At 41.2% G+C, this 26224-nt stretch overlaps 1 protein-coding gene across 5 annotated transcripts in view; it reads right to left on the bottom strand.

Moving 5' to 3' along the window:
* The window catches only part of Ttc33 (tetratricopeptide repeat domain 33), a 33942-nt gene extending 7718 nt beyond the window's left edge, over positions 1-26224 (bottom strand). The window contains exons 1-4 of one of the 5 annotated variants that reach the window (XM_040757570.1): positions 26077-26224; positions 22947-23168; positions 8360-8441; positions 3903-4034 (exon numbers count right to left, since the gene is read on the bottom strand). In XM_040757570.1, coding sequence (XP_040613504.1) covers positions 3903-4034; positions 8360-8441; positions 22947-23167 — 435 coding nt within the window. In that variant the 5' untranslated portion in view covers position 23168; positions 26077-26224. Of the gene's footprint in view, positions 1-3902; positions 4035-8359; positions 8442-22946; positions 23189-25393; positions 25544-25822; positions 25933-26076 lie in introns of those variants that run through there. The other 4 variants (XM_040757572.1, XM_040757571.1, XM_040757574.1 and 1 more) reach the window with 4 other exon arrangements.

Genomic DNA, 26224 nt, shown 5'->3' with positions numbered 1-26224 from the left:
GTTATAGACAAGGCATATTAGTGTATTTGTATACATATACATATACATATATGCTATAAACAATGTTACACCACTCAGGCTAATAATGCTCCCTGCATAGGTCATAAACTGTAAGAAAAACTCCAGTTGGAGGCACAAGAAACCACATTTCAAGGTGTTGGTCAGGGTAGTCCAAAACACTCCCAAAACGTCATAGGTTATTGATGTTGCCTTTGGTTGCCTTGAAGAGGTGGAAGGTTAAGTCCCTATTGCTAAAGAAATCATGCACTTCAGATACAGGACTCAGAAGATCTGAGTTAGATCTGACTCAAAAGTCTCCTCTAACACTCCTCCACTACTGGTGGGAGTGCAAACTCAACAGCCACTTTGGAAATCAGTATGGCAGTTCCTCAGGAAAATAAGAATCAGTCTACCTCAAGAACCAGCAATTCCACTCTTAAGCATACACCCAAAAGATGCATATTCATGCAACAAGTATGTCTATTCCACTGTATTCATAGCAGCATTATTTGTAATAGCCAGAACCTAGAAGTAACCTAGATGCCCCTCAACTGAAGAGTGAATAGAGAAAATGTGGTACATTCACACAATGGAGTACTACTCAGAGGAAAAAAAAAATGGAATTTTGAAATTCACAGGCAAATGGATGGCACTAGAAGAAACCATCCTGAGTAAGGTAACCCAGTCACAAAAAGACCAACATGGTATGTACTCACTCATATATGGATTTTAGACCTAGAGCAAAGGAGTAGCAGCCTACAGTCCACACCTTCAGAGAAGCTAGGAAACAGGAGGACCCCAAGAGAAACATACATGGTCCCTCGGAGAAGGACAAGATCTCCTGAGCTAATTGGGAGCATGGGGGGAGGGGAGAAGGAGTTAAGAGAAAGAGGAGGGGAGAAGAGGAGGGAAGAAGAAGACATGAGGGAGCAGGAAGATTGAGTCAGGGGAAGAATAGAGGAGAACAAGAAAAGAGATACCATAATAGAGGGAGTCATAAAGAGAAATCTGGTACTAGGGAAATGTCTAGAGATCTACAAGGATGATCCCAACTAAGAATCTAAAAAAAAAGTGGAGAGGCTACCTTAAATGCCCTTCACCAATAATGAGATTGATGACTACCTTATATGCCATCCTACAGCCTTCATCCAGTAGCTGATGGAAGCAGAAGCAGACACCCACAGCTAAACACTGAGCTGAACTCCTGGAATCCACTTGTAGAGAGGGAGGAGTGATGAGCAAAGGGGTCAAGACCAGGCTGGAGAAACCCACAGAAACAGCTGACCTGAACAAAGAGAAGCTCGTGGAGCCCAGACTGACAGCTGGAAAACAAGCATAGGACCGACCCAGAATCCCTGATTGTGGGTGTCAGTTAGGAGATCTGGTTGATCTATGGGGCCTCTGGCAGTGGATCAGTATTTATCCCTAGTACATGAATGGACTCTGGGAGCCTACTCTACACAGAGGGATACTCTCTGAGCCTAAACACATGGGGGAGGGCCTAGGCCCTGCTCCAAGTGATATGACAAACTTTGATGATTCCTCATAGAAGGCCTCATCCTTCCTAGGAAGCAGAAAGGGGATGAGATGGGGGTCAGTGGGGGACAGGGGATGAGGGGAGGGAGAGAGAACTAGGATTGACATGTAAATCAAGCTTGTTTCTAATTTAAACTAAAAACATCAGAAAAAAGTCTCCTTCCTGAGAATAAGTTTTCGTAGCACTGCAAGATATTAAGTAACTTGTCAAAGAGGGGAAGCAACCAAAAGTCCTATCTAGCTGCAATGCCTCTGAAACACAACAAGCACTAGCATATCAAAATATCCCTAAGGGCACAATAGTGGTACTCAGATCTTGGAAGTAACCAATAGCTATCTAATAGGATTTAAAGCCAGCTCAATGGGAAGGAAATGATGTACTGGAAACCTAGTCAACTTCCTGGAGCTAATGAGGTCATAGCTCTTAGAGGAGAGCCTTCTACTACTACTTTAATAAATCAACACAATTTATAACTGCACTTTAAATACTCTTATATCCACAGATAAGCATAGTTCCTACCATTCCTCAAAGAAACTTTGCAAGAGATGGAGACCATTACAGAAAACTACAATTGGTCAAAATGCATGGAATAACTGATCATGAGGTTCCTAGCCCCTATAGTCACAACACAACTTCTGAAACTAAGATCCAGGGTCATCAAGGAAGAGAGGGGCAAAAGACTAAGGGCCACAGGACTAAGAAATCTTCTGTGAGACTGTATTTTCTAGAAAAGCTTCACCCATTATACCTCAACAATATGGATACCTAAGCAAGAGCAAATACACCACCAATAGACATGGTAACAATGGAAGGGTTCAATCTCACAGGGGCTCACCACTAGAAAAAGAACTACAGGCAAATAAGAAATCCTGAAAGTGGTCAGGCGGTGATGGCGCACACCTTTAATCCCAGCACTCGGGAGGCAGAGGTAGGCAGATCTCTGTGAGTTCGAAGCTGGGCTGGACCGACAGCCTCCAAAACAATACAGAGAAACCCTGTCTTGTAAAACCAAAAAAAAAAAAAAAAAAAAAAAAAAAAAAAGTGAGAGAAATATTCATCCCAGGATGAACAACACCCTAACTGACTACTGCATACCAATTGGTCAGCCCTGAAATCACATCATGGAATTAACACTAAATGACCTGAGCAGGTTACAGTCATATACTTGTAAATTTGCATATAACACACACACACACACACACACACACACACACACATGCACACACGCACGCATGCACGCATGCACAGATACAGTAACAAAGATGAAGAGGTAATGACTTTGAGAAGGAGCAAGTAGAGGGATATAAGAGGGGTTGGAGAAAGAAAAAGAAAATGGCCAGGTGTTGGTGGCACACACCTTTAATACAGCATTTGAGAGGCAGAGGCAGGTGGATCTCTGTGAGTTTGAGGCCAGCCTGGTCTACAGAGCAAGTTCCAAGACAGCTTCCAAAACAATACAGAGAAACCCTGTCTCGAAAAACAAAAACAACAACAAAAAAAAAAATGAAAGAAATAAAAAAAGAAAAAGAAAATGATGTATTCACATTTTAATTTTTAAAATGTCAAAATAGAGTTTGAGACCAGCCTGGTCGACAAAGAGAGTTCCAGGACAGGTTCCAAAGCCACAGAGAAACCCTGTCTGAAAAAAAAAATGTCAAAATAGAAAAAGATGAAATACAAATTGCCATTAAACATGAAAAAATGTTCAGTCTCATTAGCTGTCAGAGAATACAAGTCAAAACCCAGTGAGATTCTTTCATGAAAACCATATTGGTTTTTAAGTGGAAAAAACAAACTAGAAATTGATCTATTATTTGACCCAGCTACAGCACTCCTGGGTATTTACTCAAAGGACACCAAGTAGACACATCACAGAGATACTTGCACATTGATATTTATACAGTACTATTCACAATAGCTAAGTAGGAAAAAACCCAGATGTCCAACAATATAGCAAGGAAAATGTGGTGTGTATACATATACAATGCATTTTTTAAGCTATACAGAATGAAGTTATATTGCTATAGGAAAAATAATATGACTGGAGATAGTCATATTAAGGGCATTAAGTCAGTCTCAGAAAGACAAACATCATATATTTTCTCTCACCCACTGTTAGTAGGTTTTATACAGTCACATAAAGTCATCTATGTATAAATTAAATGAAAATAAAAGTAAGTTTGCCTAGGGGATGAATGTAGACTAACAGGGTGGGGTAACGAGAAAAAAGAGGGTGGAGAGAATACAGGAAAACAAGATGAGGCAGTAAGGCGCATGCTCAATATACAACATGCACCCGGGAGAAACTTATTTTAAAATCAAAATATAATTAAATATGAGCATTATAATAATCAAATTCCTTTACCAGAACTATCTCTCCTAATCCAAGCTGAGCACGACCTAAAGTTTGCCAAGACTCCCATGAGTGTGGGTTACGCTTAACAGCCATTTCTGCTGCATGTACTGCTGGAAACATTTCATGAAGAGACATCAGGACCTATGTGCCAAAAAGAAGAAGAAACAAAACCTGCCATGAACATATGTAATATAAACTAGCAAACTACTGGTAGATGATCATATACAAACAATGATTTTCCTTTACAAAATATATTTTAATCTGGCACACAGCATTTTTGTGGATTTTACCCCTACTTTACATTCAGCATCAGAAATTCCAGACCTTTTTTCACTCCCCAAATAAATGAAAATATAAAGTATCTTAATATCAATCTGATCAAAACCAAATGATTGTGTTCCAGCCACAGCAGCTCAATGCTATCTGGAGTCCAGCTTTCACTGACAGTTACTCTATTTACAATGTTTTTAGGAAACACTCAAGTCTTGCTGTTAAAACCAGATAGATAAGCTTGTTCAACCAGTCATCCAGTCCCAAGTGCACATTTACCTGTTATGAAAACTAAACACCCTGGAGTCCTCACAACTGAGCTTTTTAAGCCACAAACCAGAAAGTTCACAAAACTGGAGAACTGAATGTCCATGGGAAACAGCTGGAGTTCATTTCTAACCTTTGAACACTTTGGAGCATTCTTGACACAAACACCATTCCTAGGTTCTAGCTTAAACTCTTCCTATAGTTGCCATGGATTTCCCCTTACTCTACACACATTCTAAGCCTGAATGTGAAGGATTCAGCTAAAAGGTCATACAGAACCATTTCAGTGCACCTAATTTACTTGGGTCCTTCCTCGATAAAAAAAATCAAAGTCATTAAAGCATGTGCCTTTCATTTCAGAGTACTATGTGAAAAACACTTGTTAATATCCAGCAATAATTTATTATTTGTCAAAACCTGTACTTAGTGTTGTTTTAGAGGCTGCTTTGGTATTTCAATTTTTAGACTTGCCCTATGAAGCTCAAGCTGTCCTGAACTCCCGACTCTCCTTGCCTTAGTCTCCCTAAATGCTGGGATTACAGCATGCTCCACCACACCCTGCTGTCTGAGACATTTAGTATTCCCTAGATAACTGGTTCAGATGGGCAGACACTGTACACAGTGTCGACACTAAGTATTAGAAATGCATATTTAATACAAATGCTAGTTTCTTAAGTGGTAATAAGTCACTTCTCCCCAACCTTTTGCTCAGATCTCTGCCATTTCTTTTCGTCTGGTCTGTTTGTCTCTTAGGCAGATGTGACTTGGGAACTCTATTTCCATCCATAAGCCTCACCTACTTACTGTTGGGTTGGCTTCACGAGAGAGACCTAGGGAAGTTTAAGGCTTTGCTCCTCAGTTTGGACAACAAGCCCCGTGGGGAATTCTTTCTATCCAGCTGATTCAGCTTACATACTTATTTCTAAGACTGGTGAGTGTAGAAAAAACTAGACGGCATGGAGACTCTGAAAGGGGATCCCAGAAGATGAATTGAAGGCATTTTAACAGTTTTACCCTTTAAACATCAAGATGTAAGAATACTTCAGTGGTGAGATTAGGTTCACTAAAGAGTCCAGCTTGCTATCAACCACAAAATAACAAGTTATACTATTTCCTACAACAAATGTTCTACTAACCTGTTCAAATAAGCCAAGGGGAAACCAGAAAAGGCATTTCTAGCTTTTCTTTAATACCTAAGAAACATCCTTTATCTTCCCTAGTTATCATGTCACAAACATTATTTTAAATGTTAACAAAAATCCTATAAAATGGAAGAAAGTAAGTATTGAAGATGTAGCCACACAGTCCTTTAGACAACGCTGGTCTCCTTCCAGGAGCAGCGTCTCTGTAGTTACAGCAACAGGAATCATCTTAGACCAAGTTTGTCATCCTCTGAATCCTGTTAGCATGTCTGGAGATCTTCCACTAAAGCAGAAGCCAGAAGTACCGGTCGTGCAGCAAGATGACCAGACTCTTAACAGATGTGACAGTCTCGTCAGCTTCCACCTTTTCTGCTTGAAGGCCTCAGAAATGGAGTGCTCAGGGTGTACCCACAGGTATCTTTTGCTGCCATGTAACTCACTGTTGAATTGTCTCTTAAGGCTTGACTCTTTCCATGCTTGCTGTCCATTCATATGAGCCTGTGACATACAGCCTGGGGAAGTTACCAGTAAGTGTGATATGACTACATATTCCGTCTTTATTTCCAAAATGTTTTTCCATAGTTTTGTAGAAATTTTGTCTTTTTCTCTAGTTTTTTTTTCTTTCTTCTTCATATTTTGGAAGTTCTACTCCCTTCCTCTTGAATAACTGACACTAAACTCCTTTGCTGAAATTCCTCTAGCTGTTAGACACAGCATTTATCAATGGGCTTTATTGTTTGTATCACTTCTAAACCATGCTTTTGGAGGTGTTCATGAAGGCCAAGTTAACTACAAAGTACTTGGTCTCACCTGTGACAAAACAGGTGTATTTCTGGTTTTCCTTTATTGTGGTACAGCAGTGCTGGAGAAATCATCTCATCCCCAGAGAACATGTGTATTATAGCAGCTCTGAAAGGTTCTTGCAACTTTGAGTCTTCAATGATTTCCAACTCATACTTTTCAAGAACTGTTCATAAAACTTTTCTGACTCTTATGCCAGTTCACTGAACAGTTCTTAGCAATCTTTGACCAAATTCTTTCTGATAACATTTAAGTTTTGCTTTGTTACAACTTACCACAGTTGTGTACTATCTCCCTATTTAGAGTCTGCCAGTCCTGTAAAGACAATCAGACACTCTGGGATTATTAATTCCTTGTAGGTAGACATGACAGAAATAGCATGCATACAATTTAATGTGATTCTTTTGTCTTCCCTGTTTTCAAATAGATGAAAAGGAACATGTCTTCGTACAACAATAAGTACTTAGAATTCCACAATGTGCTTCAACAGAAAAGAGCTTCACTGCCCAATGTGCTTCCCTGCCACTGCTCAAGCTCTTACAGACCTTTCCTCGTCCTTCACGAACAGTGTCATCAAGGTTTCTGGTACAAGTGGGATTTACTTGGTCGACTGCTTCTTAATCCATGTGTCTTTCCTTAATCATCTTTTTCTTGTCACTATCCTCCTACACCTCCCTGCTCCTCACTCCCTCTGGCTTCTCCATCCCCGCCCCTTCTGAATGAATGAATGAACAACTTCTATTTAAGATTTGTCACCAGGCTTCTTCTCTTCCTTGTCTTCCGTCTCATGATCACTGACTTCTTTATCACCCTCCCCCAATGGGTTAGCCACAACTGAGAATGCTTCTTCATAGTCTCTTTATTATCCTGTCCTCTGAGTACTCAATTTGGTCTTTCACAGATAGGTTAGCCTTTGCTGCATGGCTTATAGGTCCCCTGCAGCAGGCAGTCTTCACTGTGACTGATCACTCTGCTAAAGATTCCCAGGCATTTGGATAGACTTAGTAGACTTCCTAGGGAAGGCCTTATCCTTTCTGTGGAGCAGATGGGAGAAAAGAGGGAGTGGAGGGAGAGATTGGAAATGGGATTGGAATGCAAAAAAAAAAAAAAAAGATTCCCAGGCATGCTGCTCACCATTCTTATGCTTGGTGATCAGGTCACTTTCTCAGCAATGAAACATACAGTAAAACCCAACACCAAACCGGCCAATCACAAAAGTATCTGCACAAGCCTACAAAGCCCCCACAAAGGTTTCAGTGCCAAACGTGGCAACAGTACCAAAGCTGTTAACCCTGGTGAGAGTTTGATCCTATTTGCTAGGAATAAGAATTAATAAGCAACTCCTTCCCACAGTCTTGCTTACTGGGATCTGTTATGCTCACAAACTTCTGATAAATTTGGAATGAAACCTCAAAAACGATCTCTTATTAATCAAGTGACATTAACTGGGCAATTTGTACATGAAAGGCAGTTTCAACCTCTTCCTCTTCAATTGGTCAGGCTTAGGTCTGGGTTTCCTCAAGCATCTTCACTGAGTGATTAGAACACGCTCCACTAGGAGCAGCTCTGGGTTTGCTGGAGAAATGGACCCATTACATATATATATATATATATATATATATATATATATATATATATATATACACACACACACACACACACATATATATGGAATACACTCACACACACACACACACATATTCCAAGAACCAATGCATCCTCATTTTGAAGAAAAATGAGCTACTGGTAAACAACTTATAAGCAAAGTGGAAACTTTTCATCTACTTAAAAAATGTACTACCAATTTTATCCATATGTTATATCTTCTCAAAGCTAGGTTCAAGTAACACTTGACTTCATTGCAAAAGCAAATGCATTTCTAATTTTATACATAAAATGAAATGAGAGCGGTCATATTCGTTCATCACAGCTCACTGAGTAAACACGGCATATTCATAGTGAAAATCAAATTCCTTATAACTGTACCTGTGATTTCATCTCATAAAGGGTGGCATCATCTGGGGTGAGCTGCAATGCTTCATCCCACTTCTGAATTGCCTCCTGGTATCTGCAATTGCAAAGTTACATTAATATCAGACTTTACATTAATATCCCACTTCTCAATTGCCTCCTGGTATCTGCAATTGCAAAGTTACATTAATATCAGACTTTACATTAATATCCCACTTCTGAATTGCCTCCTGGTATCTGTAACTGTAATTGTAAAGTTACATATTATTATCAGACTTTGCCAAACCTTTGAGAGTTAAACTTGGAAATTGGAAACTTGAAAATAGTTACTAAGAAAATTTCCTATTTAGAAATTGATAATACTATTATAAAAGCCTAGGCAAATTAAAGAAATGAAAGGAAAAACAACAACAGAGAAAAGGACAAAATATAAATATGATCTTACAAATCTCTTTCTAAGACTTTGGAGCCCAGGCTAGCAAGATGGCTCAGGGGGTAAAACCTAAGCCCGGAGTCCAATCCCTGTATCCTACATAATGATAAAAGAAGAAAACTAACTCTATAAGCTTGTCCTCTGACCTACACAACACTGTATGAAGGTCATTTTCCAAAGCCAATGTCTCTTTTACTTCCCATTCTACATTCTGGCTGAATAAACAACAGGCAGTTCTTACAACATAGCAGATGTCATTTATGGGAATTCATGGAGGTATTTTCTTTTCTTTTTTTTTTTTTCTCCACTTAAGATTTTATTGATTTCAAGATTTCAGATGAACTGGTCACACTTGGTAGTATCCAGGCATCTTTACTGGCCTGTCCTTGGGTTCTGACAGGATATGCCCTCCGTTGCAGCCACTAAGAGCACCACCTGTGCACATTCACTATGTTCCCTTTTAAAAGGGCCCTGCCAACCTCCCACCCCACCCCCTTTTTCTCTCCTTCTCTTCCTCTTGTGGCGATATCTTGCTTATACAAATAATGTCTGTCTGAAAGTCAGAGAATGGAGCTTGCCACTATCCAACCATAGCGATCTGGGGGATGGGGCATCTGTACAAACAGACAGGAAGTGTGGTAGCTGGGGAAACAGGATATAAGCAGGGAGAAACAGGAACTGGCTCACTTGTCTGCTGAGACACTAATGAAGTAAGGTGTGGTAGTGCCTTGCACCTTCTTTCCTCTGGTCTCTCAGCATTTCTTGGAGGCATTTTCAACAGTCACTATGAGTTTAAGGAATTAGTGGCATGGGCTACACAGTCAAGGATGTTAAGAGCCTGTAAGGAAAACATCAACCCTGAACTACAAAGGGTTGTCCTGCCCAAAGTGTCACTGACCCTACTGCAGAGAAGGAAGATAGCTTACCATCTAAGAAAGCTGTCCATAAACAAAGAGCAAGGTTAATTAAGAAGTTCAAGAGAGTATTTGGTGTTTTGGAGACTAGCTTCTTCAATTCTTCTACAAAGAATAAGTCTGGAGATCAACCCTCTGTCAGATGTGGAATTGGTGAATCTTTTCCCAATCTGTGGACTACTGTTTTGTCTTGTTGACTGTGTCCTTTGCCTTACAGAAGCTTCTCAGTTTCAGCAAGTCTCCAAAACACCAAATAACCCAATTAAAAAATGGGATAAAAAGTTGGGCAGTGGTGGTCCACGCCTTTAATCCCAGCACTTGGGGGGCACAGGAAGGCAGATCTCTGTGAAGAGACCAGCCTGATCTACAAGAGCTAGTTCCAGGACAGCCTCCAAAGCCACAGAGAAAACCCTGTCTCAAAAAAAAGAAAAAAAAAAGAAAAAAGAAAAAGAAAAGAAAGAAAAAAAAGGGGGTACAGAACTAAATAGAGAGAATTCTCAATAGAGGAATCTAAAATGGCTGAGAGACACTTAAGAAAGTGCTCAACATCCTTAGTCATCAGGGAAACACAAATCAAAACAACTCTGAGATACCATCTTACTCCTGTCAGAATGGCTAAAATAAAAAACACCAATGACAGTTTATGCTGGAGAGGATGTGGAGAAAGGGTAACACTCCTTCACTGTTGGTGGGAGTGCCAACTTGTACAGTCATTTTGGAAATCAGTATGGAAATTCCTCAGGAAAATGGGAATCAGTCTACCACAAGATCCAACAATTCCACTCTTAAGCATATACCCAAAAGATCTGTTCAACTGTGTTCATAGCAGCATTATTTGTAATAGCCAAAACCTGGAAGCAACCTAGATGTCCCTCAACTGAAGAGTGGATAGAGAAAATGTGGTACCTTTACACAATGGAGTACTACTCAGAGGAAAAAAAAAGCAATGGAATCTTGAAATTTGCAGGCAAATGGATGACACTAGAAGAAACCATCCTGAGTGAGGTAACCCAGTCACAAGAAGATAAACATGGTATGTACTCACTCATATATGGATTTTAGACATGGAGCATGAGATTGCCAGCCTATAATCCCACCGCCAGAGAGTCTGGGAAACAGGGAGGAACCTAAGAGAGATATGCATGGTACCCCGGAGAAAGGGAATGGGATAGGATCTCCTGAGCAGATTGGGAGCATGGGGAGAGGGGAGATGGAGCTAGGAGAAAGAGAGGGGGAGAAGAGGAGGGGAGCGGAGGACATGGGGGAACAGGACGGTTGAATCAGGGGAAGAATAGAGGAAAGCAGGATGAGAAATACCATAATAGAGAGAGCCATTATAGGTTTGAGGAGACATCTGGAACTAGTGAGATTTCCAGAGATCTACAGGATGACACCAACTGGCAATCTAAACAATAGTGGAGAGACTACCTTAAATGCCCTTCCCCGATAATGAGATTGATGATTACCTTACATGCCATCCTAGATCCTTCATCTAGTGGGTGAAGGGAGCAGAGGCAGACACCCACAGCTAAACACTGAACAGAACTCTGGAATCCAGTTGCAGAGAGGGAGGAGTGATGAGCAAAGGGGTCAAGACCAGGCTGGTGACACCCACAGAAACAGCCAACCTGAACAAGTGAGAGCTCATGGACCCCAGACTGATGGCTTAGAGATCAGCATGGGATTGATCCAGACCCATGAATGTGGGTGTCATGATGCGACCGCAGCACTCTATGGGGCCTCAGGTAGTCGATCAGTATTTATCCCTGGCATACAAATGGACTTGGGGAGCCCACTCCACATGGAGTAGTGCTCTCTCATCCTGGACACATGAGGGAGGGGGCCTAGACCTTGCCCCAGATGATATGACATACTCTGGAGATTCCCCATGGGGAGGGGAGGGGGGGACATAGGATGGGAGGTTGATGGGGGGGTGTGGGAGGAGGGGAGGGTGAGGGAGCTGGGATTGACATGTGAAGCAAACTTGTTTCTAAATTTAAAAAAGGAAAAGAAAAAAAAAGAAATTCAAGAGAATACTAGCCACAGCTCCTACTTACTCTCTGCACTACGAAGATATGCATGCAGGTATGAACACAGAGACATGCACATGTGCAAACACACCTCCCACAGATTTGTTTGGAATATAAAAGGCAAAAAGAAAAGCATGTCTTCTCACCCAGAACTTTTGTTTTGAAATACAATCAATCCTTCCAGCTGAGGTCTTTCTTGCCTAAATACACAAACATTTAAAGAGCAAATGAGCTAGCTCCCAGTGGCTATGGTGAAGCAAACAATGGAGAGCAATTCACCCAGACACATCTCTGGGCTCCCTCTCCCTCTCCTCTCCCACTCTGCTTCATTTCCTTGCCCTACAGGTAAACGGTGGTACCACTTAGTTCCTCCATTTGGGAATCATAGGAAACTTGGCACTTAATAAGTCAATCAATGGTCTCTCCCAACTCCTGTGGCCTATCTCCTAATTCAACTTCAGTCTGGAACAAACTGAAAAGACAGCCCTGTTGCAGCTGTTGGAGAGGAAATACTAAAAGATAAAAACTTGGTTTAAAGCCACTGTGGTTAATAAATGACCAAATTCTGATTCAGCCAGTTTAAAGGCAGCCTTAACAGCATGGAACTAAACTAGCACAAGGAAGGAAGCAAAGTGAATAGCTCAGGGATTACACAGGGCAGGGTGAGATAATGCCCTACAATGAAGCAAAGAACAGCTGGTGAGCAAGCCAAGTAAGTTAGATAGCATGCACACTCACCAGATGGAAATGTCTCAGTGCTTAGTTACTTTGCTCTCAATGACATTTCTAATTCACTACTGCTCAAATCTAATGAGCGATTTAGTTAATGGAATATTTGATAAATGTTTATAGGTCACTTTCTTTGGGTGAGGTAGCAATCTAGAAACTAAGAATGCTGCATTCAACAAGTTTCTACTATTCTAGAACTTTTTAAAGTACTATATGGGTAGGAGACATGGAGAGAAAGACAAGGTTCAAATGTAAATTTGATTTTAAAATGATTTAAAGAAGAAGGATGTAACAGGAAATAATCAAGTGTCTTCTCACAATGGGACAATGAATGAGCAAGAGATTCTTCTTAGGAATGCATATGAGCTGAGACCTGAAATGACAAGAGAGGACAACCATTTGAAAATTTGGAGCAACTCCTTTCCAAACAAAGACGAGTTCACAGCAGGAATAAGCATTCCATGCTCAGAGGACAGAAAGTCAAACCAGAATGGTTATAGTATAAGGCAAAGAAATGTGATATTAGAGAAGTAGGCCAAGCCACAGTCACAGAAAAACCTAACAATCTATGGCTAGAAGTGGTTGGTGATTTAATGTACTTGTGAAGAATGCATAGGCTTTAGTCATGGTCACAGAAAACCCCTATGGTTAGAAGTGTTGACTTAATGTAGGTGTGATGGAGAATCCATTGGCCTTATCAACACTGACAGTTTACACTTTTAAAAAATGTCAAAATCAAGGGAGAGGAACAAACTGTCAGGTTAAAAAACTGTGCACAAGGAGACAAATACAAGTTTATTAAGAAATTCAAGAACAAGATAACTATCAAATAGCTCAGGATAACTGAAATGAAAACGGAAAGTGGATAAAAGAGCATATATGATAAAGGAAACTCACTAGGGATGGGCATTAGGAGTGAAGGCAAGGAAGGAATCTGGAATGACGTCCCTCTGGTGCCTAAGGTCAAAGCTTGCTGGCTAAGTTAACTGCTATCTCACATAAGCAAGATGGAGCAGGGGCCAAAAGGATAGAAGTAGAATAAATACAAGGCCTATGGGAAGCTGCTAACTGCTCTACAAATAAACTTAGATGACCATTATCTTGAGAAACTTCTTAAAGATACCTATGAAATCACTGTGCTTTGGAAACAGTTCATGTAGTGGGGCTAGGGGTTAATCTACAGGCTCTTTCTCATATCAAAGCCTGTTCCACACAGTCTTAATCCCTACCACTCTCTCCAGAACTTCACCAAGTCAGTCTCATCTGGTCACGGTCAAGGGGTGATGGCCTAACAACATTACAAATGGGGGCTCACTGGTCTGCATAGTAGCAGCCAGAAATGCATGGCTACAGGAACAGAGTGAGCTATCAGGCAAGTAGTAACTTACAGGCAAGTGAGGCAGAACAGCCTTGCAAGGGTGAGTAAGCCAGTAGAGATGACTCATAGTAGGGGCTTAAGTCACTCGGGAAAATGGCAGTGCCTTTCACCTATATGGGAAAGCAGCAGATATGTGGGTAAAAACTCAGATGCTATGCTTTGTTAAGTTTGGTACATTTTACTCATCCAAGTAGATACACAGAGACTTAAGCAGCTGGGGTTCAATGGGAGGACAACACTAACACATATATTTAATAACTGGCAGCATTCAGAAACTAAATGAAGGAAACTACACAAGGAGAGAGCAATAATCAGGCATCATGACACATGCCTATAATACCAGGACTCAAGATGTGACAGCAAAAGAATCAAGAGTTCAAGGCCAGTCTCAATACGTAGAAAATCTGAGGCCATCATGAGCTTAGGAACACTGATAACCTTTTGTTCTTTTATTCTTGAGATTATAATTACACCCCTTTTCAGCCTCCAAAACCCTCCCATATGCCCCTCCTTGCTCTCTTTCAAGTACATGGTCTCTTTTTTCATTAATTTTTGTTACACGCATACATGCACATGCATACACATATATATTTCTAAATATAACCTGCTCAGTCTGTATGACAGTTGTATGACTGTTTTGGTAAATTAATGGGAACAGAATCTGAATGATCAAAAGGATAATACATCAGGAAAATGAGTTTGTAGCAGAAGTGAGCCAAGTAGAACATATGGAGTCAAATATGCCTCATTCTAAAGCATGCCAGTAAATTAGAGAACTGGTAAGAGGAACAGCTGACACAAAGACACTGAGAGATATTTAGGGAAATGTTCCTGTGAAGGCGAGAAGGGATGAATCCCAGTGCATAAACGGAAGAGTGGATCTTTCATGAGAACTTGGTATTCGTTACAACAGAGTAAGGAAATAGTCTACAGATCCAATACACGGAAACCATGAGAGTGAGGAAATAAGCACACTGCACTGACTGCATCCACTGTTGTCTACAGATGTGAAGCTCAGTCACTGACTTTAAATACACTGATGCTTGGGATCAGAGGCTTCGCATCCCAGGGTGAAAACGTACGCAGACCCACTCTAGTCATTATTCTTTCCTAAATAATATTCAATGTAAATTGTGATTACACTTGGCCTTCACACAAATATACACACCCATGCCACAATAACAAAGAAAAATTAGCCACTTAGCTATGCAAGTATCACCATCTAGTGGTTGAAACGATAAACTAATTTTAAAATGTTGGGAGTTATACCTTTTACCTTAGAACAGCAAATCCTAGTTAGAAATAAGTCTACAAATAAGTATTTGGAGAAACTAACTTCTAAAAAGTTTAGCATTATATGATATAAACCAGTAACATAATATTCTAATACAGAATATCTACCACACATTTATTTAGGGGCAACATAACATCTCCAGGAGAGATGACAGTAACCTATTTGGATAAGATCATATTAATATATTCAGATAACTCTACATACTCAACAAAACTCAGTGAGAAAATATGAAGAATTTAAAAAACAAGAGAAAAATCACAAGGACGTATAAACACGTAACTTAGTATGTAAAGTAACTTCAAGACAGCAGAAATACAAAAGGGGCAAACAAAAGGCTGTGGAGGTGAGGAAGAAGGCGCTCAGGATGTTACCACACAACAGACTGCCTACCAGTCAGGAGCTGTGAACAACACATGGGCAGAAACATGAAAGGCAGAAAAACACACCAGAAAGGGGAGAAAAGAGCTCCTCACACAATTCCAGAAGAACTATGGCGACAAGAGGCTGGGGAGACGGCTCAGTCATAAATGCTTTGGTAATTCAGTCTGGCTCTATACTCACAAACATGCATTCGCAGCCACGCATACACACAACGCACTCATGCACGCATGCGCATATATGCATACACACACGGAATTATGTCTATAAAAAAATGCAAGTCAGTGTAACTAAAGGCAGTGAAAACAGCAAAGTTGATTTGATAGGGAGATGCTGGGTAGTGTGGTTGCTTTTAATTTAAATTTCACTGCGACTCCTTACATTACTCTTAAACAACTTCATTGTGTTTTAGGCATTTTTAAACTTTTGTTTGGCTTTGAATAGGCAAATTACATAATTCCACTAGACTTCCCTTAATTCTGTTTATTTTCCAAACCTGTATATAGATTATTCTGAAACAAATACTAAACAAACAAAAAAGAAACAAAAGATAAAACCTTCATGATCCTAAAGCGTTCTCCATACAAAACTAAGTATCCAGCATAGCTGATTTTAGTGATGTGACTCAATGCTCTGAAATGTAGACAGAAAACATGAACTATTTTGTTTATCTTTAACATTAGTACCTCAGAAAATCCTACCAGAAGTCCTGACAGTAATCAATGGCTTTGCCCTCTGCACACCAGTGTAGCATCAAGAAAAGCAACCTAGTATTATGCTGTTAAGATCTTGACAGGTGTTAGTCAGCCACAATGGCTCATGCCTATATTTCCAGCACTCAGTAAACTGAAACAGGGAAACTGACTGGAGTTTAAGATCATTCTGGCTAGTGTGCAACCCTATCTCAACCCTTTTAATCCAGCACTTGAGATGCAGCGGCAGGTGGATCTATATGAGTTTGAGGCTAGGTCTGTCTACATGTTATAGGCTTGTTAAACATATGTATGTATGTATGTAGTGAGGCCCTATCTCAAAAAAATTAATTAATTAAGTTATTTGATGTTTATTGCTATTTATTTCTACCTCTTTGTTCCTAGTGATTTGAAATGCTAATGTAGTTTATGCACAATTTTTATTTTCTTGGGGAAAAATTCCCCAAGAATCAAAAGCAGACCTAGAAACTAGTATATTATTTCCTCGACTGATTCATTTATTATAAAAACAACCAACAAAAAAATACCTTATAATAATTTTTTTTACTAGCCCAAAGAAAAGAAGGAAGAGTATGTGGAAGGAAATGGTGATAGGGTGGGAGGCTGGGGGGATGGTGGGGGGGTGCGGGAGGAGGGGAGGGAGAGGGAACTGGGATTGACATGTAAAACAAGCTATTTAAAATTAAAATAATAATAAAAAAAGACATTTAAAAAAAAAGAAGGAAGAGAATCAAAGCATTCCTTCACCATACCTCCTCCCGACAAAGATCACTTCAGAAAGCAGACTTGGAAGTATCTAAGATACATAGATGACTACAAGAAATAGTATCTTCTGAACACAACAGGAAACAGTAGCTTCTGGACACACCACAGTAGCTTATAAATATATCACAGCAGTTATGACAACACGCTTAGGACCTGTACTGGCTCAAGCCAGAGATGGAGGAGAGGTGGACACATGTGTGTTTGCATGTACATGCATGTGTGTGGCTGTGCAGGCATGTTTATCTGTTTGAGCGTGGAACCTGACTGAATTAAGCGTTCACTGACTGAGCTGTCTCCATGGCCTCTCGTCACCTATCTCTACATCCTAGCTGAGGCGCTACTGGAAACTAGGACTGAGCAGTTTTCACACCACATGGATGATACAGTCAGCAGCACACAGGCCTAACTTTATCACATCTTTACATGATATGAACAGCATTCTGTCTCACTGATACCACTCCTGGAGTAGTGGTATAGTTCAGGGGTACTGCACAAGCTTGGCATGCAAAAGGCCCCAGAAAAAAAAAGTAAAGTAAAAACTAGGTATTACTCCTTTTGGTCACATATGCGTCTTATAAAAATCATAGTAGGTGAAAATATATCAAAAGTTGTCAGAATAATAACACCAAGTTTTCTAAAGTATTTTCTTCACCAAGGACAAATGACTAAGATTTGATCTATAGGGGAAAAAATCCTTAAATTTACGTGTAGGCAGTAGGGTGTTCACATGTGTGCATTCATGGGGGTATACTCATATGTGCACATGTATATGGAGACCACAGGTTCATACATGGATATTGTTCCTCCATCGCCAGTCCATGCCCCTTCTGGGACAGGGTATCACACTAGGATTTCACTGATTTGGCCAGCTGGCTAGCAAGCTCCAAGGATCTTCCTATCTATCTTTACCTGCTAGATACTAGGATTAAAAGAACAAGCCAGGACCCATGACTGTTGAGTAACAATTTCCTCCAATATTCAAACATTCCATCCTGTAGGGAAATACGTAAGCAGGAAGGTAAAGCACTCGAAATAGCTTCAGGAAGTCCCTGAAACTGACCACATCTACTGGGCCCCTTCCAGCCAGAGTAAGCAACAAAAGGTAAGAGTCACTCTCAAGACAAGCCAGTCTTGTCCAAACAAGACAAACTGTAAAGACAACTGAGACCAGATGAGCAGCCTGGAAGCAGAAACCAGCTAAGCTGCCTAAACCACCTTAGGCACCTAGAAAAAACATTCTCCAAACTAATGAGCTGCTTGTGGGCTCTGCAGTGGGCTCCAGGTTCCCAGCTTTGTGAGCTGTCACCCATGTGGGGGCAGGTTTTGGTAATCAGCTGTCTTTGCTCCTGTAAGTAACCCCTCACCCATCTTCCCCTAAGTAACCCTAATTACAACTCATGGTTCACCAAGATGGACTCTCTCTAGTGGTATCTATTCTTTGGTTTGTCTTGGGTTTCCTAGCTGGGGTGAAGTGAGCAGGCAAGTGTGTGTGCGCACACACGCTCGTTTCATCTCCCCAGGAAAATTTTTGTCACATAACTATAGCTGCTTATGTAGGTGCTGGAGAATCAAACCCAGGTCTTAAGTTTGTATGGAGAACATTTTACCAACTGAGATATCTCCTGAGCTTCAAAATTAAAGGATTTTTATTAAAATGTAGCCCTAAACAGTTCTCAGAGCAAACAGATATGGCACTATGTCACTGTGACAGTTGCCCTAACAGAAAGCCATCTAATGCTACTTATGTCCCTACATGATGTGTCCAGCACTTCACTGAAAATGACTAGCCTCTCCATCAAATCTTTACATCCACAATTTACAAAAATATGTGACACAGAGAAATTAAATACAGGCACAAGGAATCAAATAGAAAACGTGTTATGTCTCTCTAAAAATCTTAGATGTTCCCAGGATCCACATGGTAGCCCACAAACATCCATAACTCCAGTTCCAAGAGATCCAACAGGCTCTTCTAACCTATAAGGGCAGTTGGCACAAATGTGGCACACATACAAACAAGAGATCCAACAGGCTCTTCTAACCTATAAGGGCAGTTGGCACAAATGTGGCACACATACAAACAAGCAGGCAAAACAAACACTCATACACATAAAAGTAAAGACATATAAAGAATTTTTAAAAAATGAGGAGCTAGAGAGAGAGCTCAGTGGTTAAGAGCACTTGATGCTCTTGAGAAAGAGCAGGCTCAATGCCCAGGTCCACACTACAGCTCACAATTGCCTGTCACTCCAGTTCCAGGAGAACCACTGCTCTCTTCTTGCTTCCATGAGCACAGGACATATATGTGGTATTCAAATACATATCTGGGCAAAACTCATACACATAAATAAAAGTAAATCTTTAAAAAGGAGAAAGGGATCCAAACAGATTAAAGATACCAATAAAGAAACACAATAACCAAATACAATGTGTGAACTCTATTTAGGTCCTGGTTTTAAATGTATATATACTAAAAAAAATTTCTAAAGTTGGAAAACTCTTAAGTGTGAACTAAGATTATGGAATTGTCACTTCACATATTTGATAATGGTATGTCAGGAAGGAAATATTTTTATTCTTTGGAGAAATGTGCTGAATTAAAGGTGTCTAAAACTTACTCTAAAGATGATTTTAAAAAACTGAATACTAAGTACATGTATTTGCACATGAATCGTGTGTGTGTGTGTGTGTGTGTGTGTGTGTGTGTGTGTGTGTGTGTGTGTGTTAAAGCAAATATCAAACATATCTGAGTAGGGGAGCTCATGAGGCCCCACTTCCTTGAGGATCTATCTATAAGTCATTAATGGTTGCTAGAGGAGGGAAATCCATTTTCTTCAGGAGTGTAGCTGCTAAGGTAACATATGACTATAAGTAATCACTTACCACATGCACCTATAGGCAACCCTAGTGAAATTCACCAGGTCAAACAAACAAAGATTACCTGGGAAAAGGAAGAGGACCATGAGGAGTGGGGGTGCAGGGCAGATAGGAGAGGCTAGCAGAAAGTGAGTATGACCACAACACATTATATACATGTAAGGCAAGGTCATAATGAACCCATTATTATGTATAGTTAATATGTGATAATAAAAAGTTTAGTCTGGGTGTAGAGAATATAGGGCTGCAATATCCTTTCAACTTTAATACAGATAAAATATTTTTCACAGTAAAAACTTGTAATGGCAGGCAGAGGCAGGCGGATCTCTGTGAGTTCGAGGCCAGCCTGGTCTACAGAGTGAGTTCCAGGACAGCCTCCAAAACAATACAGAGAAACCCTGCCTCGGAAAAACCAAAAAAAAAAAAAAAAAAAAAAAAAACAACAACAACAACAAAAAAACCAAAACAAAACAAAACGTGTAATGGCATGGTGAATGGTGGCACCTGCCTCTGACCCCAGCTCTCAAGAGGGAGAAACAAGGAGATCACAAGCCCCAACCAGCCTGGGCTATAAGTAAGACCTTGTCATCCTGTCTCAAACACTGAAAGAAGAAAAGTCTTCCTACTCTAGGTATCTTCTATTAACTGTATATTTTATATGTAGACTTTACTGGGCTGGGGATGTAGCTCAGTTTGTAAAGTGCTTGACTAGCATTGCTAGCGCCAGATAAAACTAGATGTAATGGCACACACCTGTAATCACAGTACTTGGGAGGCAGAGACAGGAGGATGGTAAGAAATTCAAAGCCAACCTGGGTTATAGGTGCCTTGTTGCAAAAATAAAGATAATCTTCCTTTTGATTAGATTTAAGTTTTTCAAGGCCTGTCTTTTATATGGCATTATTAGTAAAGGTCCACTTTTATTTTCTTCTAATCTTTTCCAAGACAGGGTTTCTCTGTAGCTTTGGAGGCTGTCCTGGAACTCACTTTGTAGACTAAGCTGGCCTCAAACTCACAGAGATCCGCCTGCCTCTGCCTCCCGAGTGCTGGGATTAAAGGCGTGCGCCACCAACGCCCGGCTATTTTCTTCTAATCTTGTTTTCCAACATATTCTATGAAACAATTTGTCTTTTCTCCATTGACTTGTGAAGGAATTTTCATTCCCATTGAATTATCTAAGCAACAGAAAGAGAAAAAAAGTAAGAAATCAATGTGGGGGGGGACAGGTATAAATGGGAAATATGTAGTTTAGCTATGGAATACCTATGAATAAAAAAATGTTATTATCAAGTTCCTGAAAGTCCACCACATTTACAAGAGTACACAAGAAGTCAATGGCCAGCAGTATGGTCGAATATCTCTGTAATCCTAGCAATATGAAGATGAGGGTTGGGGGAGGGAGGGTACCCAACCTAGGCTACAATAGCAAGATTCTTGTGCAATGCTTTACTCTCTTGGCTTTTTGAGGGATCTACCACCCAGTTCCCAAGTAAATCACACACAGGGCTTATTCTTAGTTATGAGCACCCAGCCTTAGCTTGGCTTGTTTCCAGACAGCTTTTTTTACCTTAATTTAATCTGTCTATCTTTTCCCTCTGGGCTTTTACTTTTTTACTCCTGTAACTGTGACTGTAACTTTTTTACTCTGTGACTGTCTAGGTTTCTGGGTGGCTGGCCCTGACATCCTTCTCTCCTTCTTCTCTTGCTCCTGTTCTCTCTCTTCCTTGTTTCTCCTCCTATTTATCCTCTCTGCCTGCCAGCCCTGCCTATCCTTGCTCCTGCCTCGCTATTGGTCATTCAGCTCTTAATTAGATGATGAGGAGTTTTAGACAGGCAAGAAATCACAGCTTCACAGAGTTAAACAAATGCAGCATAAAGCCGGGCGGTGGTGGTGCACGCCTTTAATCCCAGCACTCGGGAGGCAGAGGCAGGCGGATCTCTGTGAGTTCGAGGCTAGGCTGGACCGACAGCCTCCAAAATAATACAGAGAAACCCTGTCTCGTAAAAAAAAAAGAAAAAAAATTGCAGCATAAACAAAAGTCACACACCTTAAAATAAAATTCTACCACAGATTCTGTCTCGCAAAGAAAAGGTAAAAGGATAATTTTTTTCCTACTGAGCCACACACTGTATTATACTTCACCAACACTCCCCTAGACAGAACAAAGGGGGAAAAGCAGCATCTATACCTTAATGTGACTATTACAAACTCGTTTTCCATGAAAATTAGAATTTTGCAGGTGTCTCTAAACCATATCTATCTTTCTCTCTGTCTCTCTGTCTCTCTCTCTGTCTGTCTGTCTCTGTCTCTGTCTCTGTCTCTGTCTCTGTCTCTGTCTCTGTCTCTCTCTCTCTTTGGCTTGTCGAGACAGGTTTTCTCTGTGTTGTTTTGGAACCTGTCCTAGAACTCACTCTGTAGACCAGGCTGGTCCCGAACTCACAGAGATCTGCCTGCCTCTGCTTCCCGAGTGCTGGGATTAAAGGCGTAAGACACCAATGCCCGGCTTAACCCATCTCTTTTTAAAAATGAAGTCAGATATTTAAAACACGCATCTATTAGACAGATGTGCTGACTAGTTTCATGTCAACTTGACACAATCAAGAATCATTTTACAAAAGGGAACCTCAATTGAGAAAATGCCCCCACCAGATTGGCCTGTGGATAAGCCTGTGGTACATTTTCTTGATTGATGTTTGATGTGGGAGGGCCCAGATCCCTATGAGTGGTACCACCCCTAGACTGGTGGTCCTGGATGGTATAAGAAAGAAGACTGGGCAAGCCATGAGCAGCAAGACAGTAAGAAGCGGTCCTCCATGGAGTCGGCTTCAGCTCCTGCCTCCAGGGTCCTGCCTGGAGTCCCTGCCTGGAGTCCCTGCCTGGAGTTCCTGCCCTTACTTCCCTCAATGATGGGGTGTTAACTATAAGAGTAAGAAAAAATAAACCCTTTTCTTCCCAAGTTGTTCTTGACCATGGTGTTTCATCACAGCAACAGAAACTTATCTAAGACAATAAGTTCTTTGTTCCGTTAGAGACTATGAACCAGAAAAAGCAAACTGTCCTCCACCGTATAACAGAAATCAAAAACCATACCTTTTCTTTTCAGCAAGACTAGCGCCTTCATCCTTCAGCTGTTTACTCTTCTGTTTGCAGCCTTCCTGGAGGCTTTCCTTCCTCCGTTTGCTGGCGTGAACCCAGCTCCCATCCTCATTCTCAGCTGCATCCTTCTCATCAGCAGCTTCAGCTTCAAACTGCTGTGACGTGGCCTTCGATACCTTCTCACCAATCTTCCTCTTCCACCCAAAGGAAGCCATTCTGGAAAATTTCAGGAACTGCTTTAAAATGTCACAGAAGTATTCTAATCAATAGCTGAGTACAGATGGACAGAGATTACAGCCATGTTAGCACCCATTTATGGATGAAGAAAGAATCATCTAGAACCAAAAAATGTCTAAGATGAGACCTGGACACTACTGTTAACCTCATCTCCTAATGGAAGAGTGTGCTCTTGCAGACTAACCCTGCATTCCAACAGGCCTCTGCCAGTTTATACAAAACACATGATAGAGTGAAGCATGTTCAGTAATGCATCATATGTAGTAGCGGGAAGCAGAAACTGAAGAAAAACAAAGCTGTTTCTTCAAGAAATGAATAATGGGAAAGGGAACCCAGGTTCAAAATTCCCAACACCCACATGACAAAGCTAATGCCAGGTCTACACGAAGGGTCTTGGGGAAAACTATGAGCAAAGTATTTCTTATGAAATTATGACACCTAGGAATTAGTCCAAGGTCCTCAATGGTGAGAAATGCCATGGGGTGGGTAAAATAAGATCACTCTGAATTGGTAACTGGTGAAGTTGAAAGATCAGCATAGAAGATTCATTGCTCCTCCTCCCCTCATAGATATGGAAATTTTCCTTAATTTCTTTTAGGCTTTGAGCACTTTTTGTTTTGCTTTTGATACAGGAACCACTAGAATACAGCTGTTCTAGAATTCAGACTGGACTCAAACTCATGATCCTCGTAGCTCAGCCTTCTATGTGCTAAAAGTACAAATGTGTGCCACTACACTTGGCTATAAAATAGTTTCTAAAGATTTAGACACGTATTGACTCAACAACAACAAAAAAACAACCATTATTAAACAACTTTGTAAACCTACCATGACATTCGAATGCTAAGGAAAAGAAAGGTTAGCTGACTGAATAAAGGTGAATAATGGATGTCTTCAACAGTAGTGATAAGATTAATTAATAAATCAGTAATCACTAGCTACATGGATGGGCTTTAAGATACAGGGGAATCCAAGGAGGCATGGTGGACCATGCCTTTAATCCCAGCACTTGGGAGGCAGAAGCAGGCAAATCTCTGAGTTTGAGGCTAGTTCCAGGACAGCCACAGCTGTTAAACAGAAAAACCCTGTCTCAAATAAATAAATAAATAAATCATAACGTCTGATTGTATATAACTATCTTATATGCTGTGTATATTCAGGCATATATAAGATTGTATCTATTCTTAGAGGAATTGTAAGCCTAAGGAGACAAGAAAAAAAAAAAACAATGAACTTAGGTCTTTTTGAAATTATCAAGCAATAGGCATTAAGAATGAGAGGGAGGGTGGGAGGAAGGCAACAGTAAGTTTTTAGCAATACCAAGAGATTCATCACTGATACACATGATTGAAGTGAAATGTAAGTAACAACAGGAAGAGAAAAAAACTGAGGGTGGCTAAGTTCCAATCAGAACTGAGAAAATTTCGGGTCACAGGCCTGTTACTGAACAAGAGAAACTGCCATCACCAAGCTCGCAGGCTGATGCAGGTGAACCACATGCTTTCCACAAAGCAGTGAATTGTGGGAAATCCTGGGCATATTGGGGAGTATAAAATGCACTAGGGAATTAGGACAATGGAAGCTTCCTCCTAGGCCTCATTATAACATGGGGAAATGTACTTCCTCTGTCTGAAAAATCACTTGATATAGCCCAGGGGAAGACCAGGAAACGGTTTTAAAAAATGAAAGTATGGTTACTACGGATCACAAATCCAGAGGGGCAGAGTGAATACAGCCTGGGAGAATGGATGCTTGGAGTGTCTTCAAAGGATACTGAGATAGAGGAGGAGGAGGTGGCGGTGGTGATGCTCTTGTATTTATGACTGTCCCTAAAGGTGATGAAAATGATGATCACGTTTTCTGGTCTCAGGTTCCCAAATTTCTACATTACCAGTGTGGGGCACCAGGCAGTGTAATGCATGTATTGATATTAACAGGTTGTGTTTACTGAAGACAACTTCACTTTAATCACTGGTCAAATGTGTTAGCAGAAATTAGGGATGGAATGAAGGTGAACAGAATGAGATCGTCAGTGTGTGTTTGTGTGTGTGTATCTCAATAAGGGCTACTGGGCAATCTATATGAGCGAATTGTATAACACGCAGGTTACATCTATCTCAACTAAACTATTTTCATCTCAAACTATGAACTTGTTGTACCTCTACGGTTGTGTTTTTAATTAATGCATCACTAAAACCCCTTACCAGAAGGGGTTTGGGTAGATCTGGACTTGGACGGATAAGGCGCCTTAGATCTTAAACAGTTTTCGCCAGGATAAGAAACCCATCGAGGAAAATCACAACTGTACAGGTTTCGGGTTGACTCGTGCCTGGTGTTGAACGTCAGCACATTCTACAGAACGGCTGAGAGGGATGAAAATTCTGAACAATGACACCTGTATTCTACGCTGACGTACACAGGTCCCCACAGCAATCGCCGGGCTCGACACTTGACCCGGCCAGCCACAAGCCGGTAGGTGCTTGCGACGGAGCAAACGTCTTCTGGTACTGACTGCGTGAGAGCATGCAGCGCCCGGCTTGGAAAAACACCGGCTGGACGTCAGCAATCACGACGGCATCCCTCCGAGCAGGAGAGGCGTACTCGGGGGTGGAGGATTAAGAGACACGACTGACCTCGAAACGCCACCAAAGGGGGCTCCGTCTCCCCTTCCTGGGCCGACAGTAAAAACGAGCGGACGGCCACAGCTCCTCCGGCCGCCGGGCCCGCACACCGAGCCCCGCCACCGCGCCTCGCGCCCGGGGCAGCGGCGAACCCGCGGGCTGCGTGGACCTCCCCGGGCCGCCCTCGCCCCCCAGTCCCGCACGCAGAGCCCTCTGGCCCTGCTTCCGTCCCCTCCGCCTCCCACCGCCCACCCGCAGCCAGCTACCTGAAAGCCACTCCGTGGTCCGGTGTTTACATTCCACTTGCCCTTTGGCACCGGAAGCGGAAATGATCCCGTCGGGCTTCTACCCGGCCTTGCCTGTCTGCGCTCCTTAATTCTCTATTTAAAAACGCATGAAGTCGTCCGGGGACGT

This window comes from Mesocricetus auratus, unplaced genomic scaffold, assembly GCF_017639785.1.
Source record: "Mesocricetus auratus isolate SY011 unplaced genomic scaffold, BCM_Maur_2.0 Super-Scaffold_100015, whole genome shotgun sequence".
In the NCBI taxonomy this organism is placed as follows: domain Eukaryota; kingdom Metazoa; phylum Chordata; class Mammalia; order Rodentia; family Cricetidae; genus Mesocricetus; species Mesocricetus auratus.
This window is presented reverse-complemented; position numbering and strand designations above follow the sequence as displayed.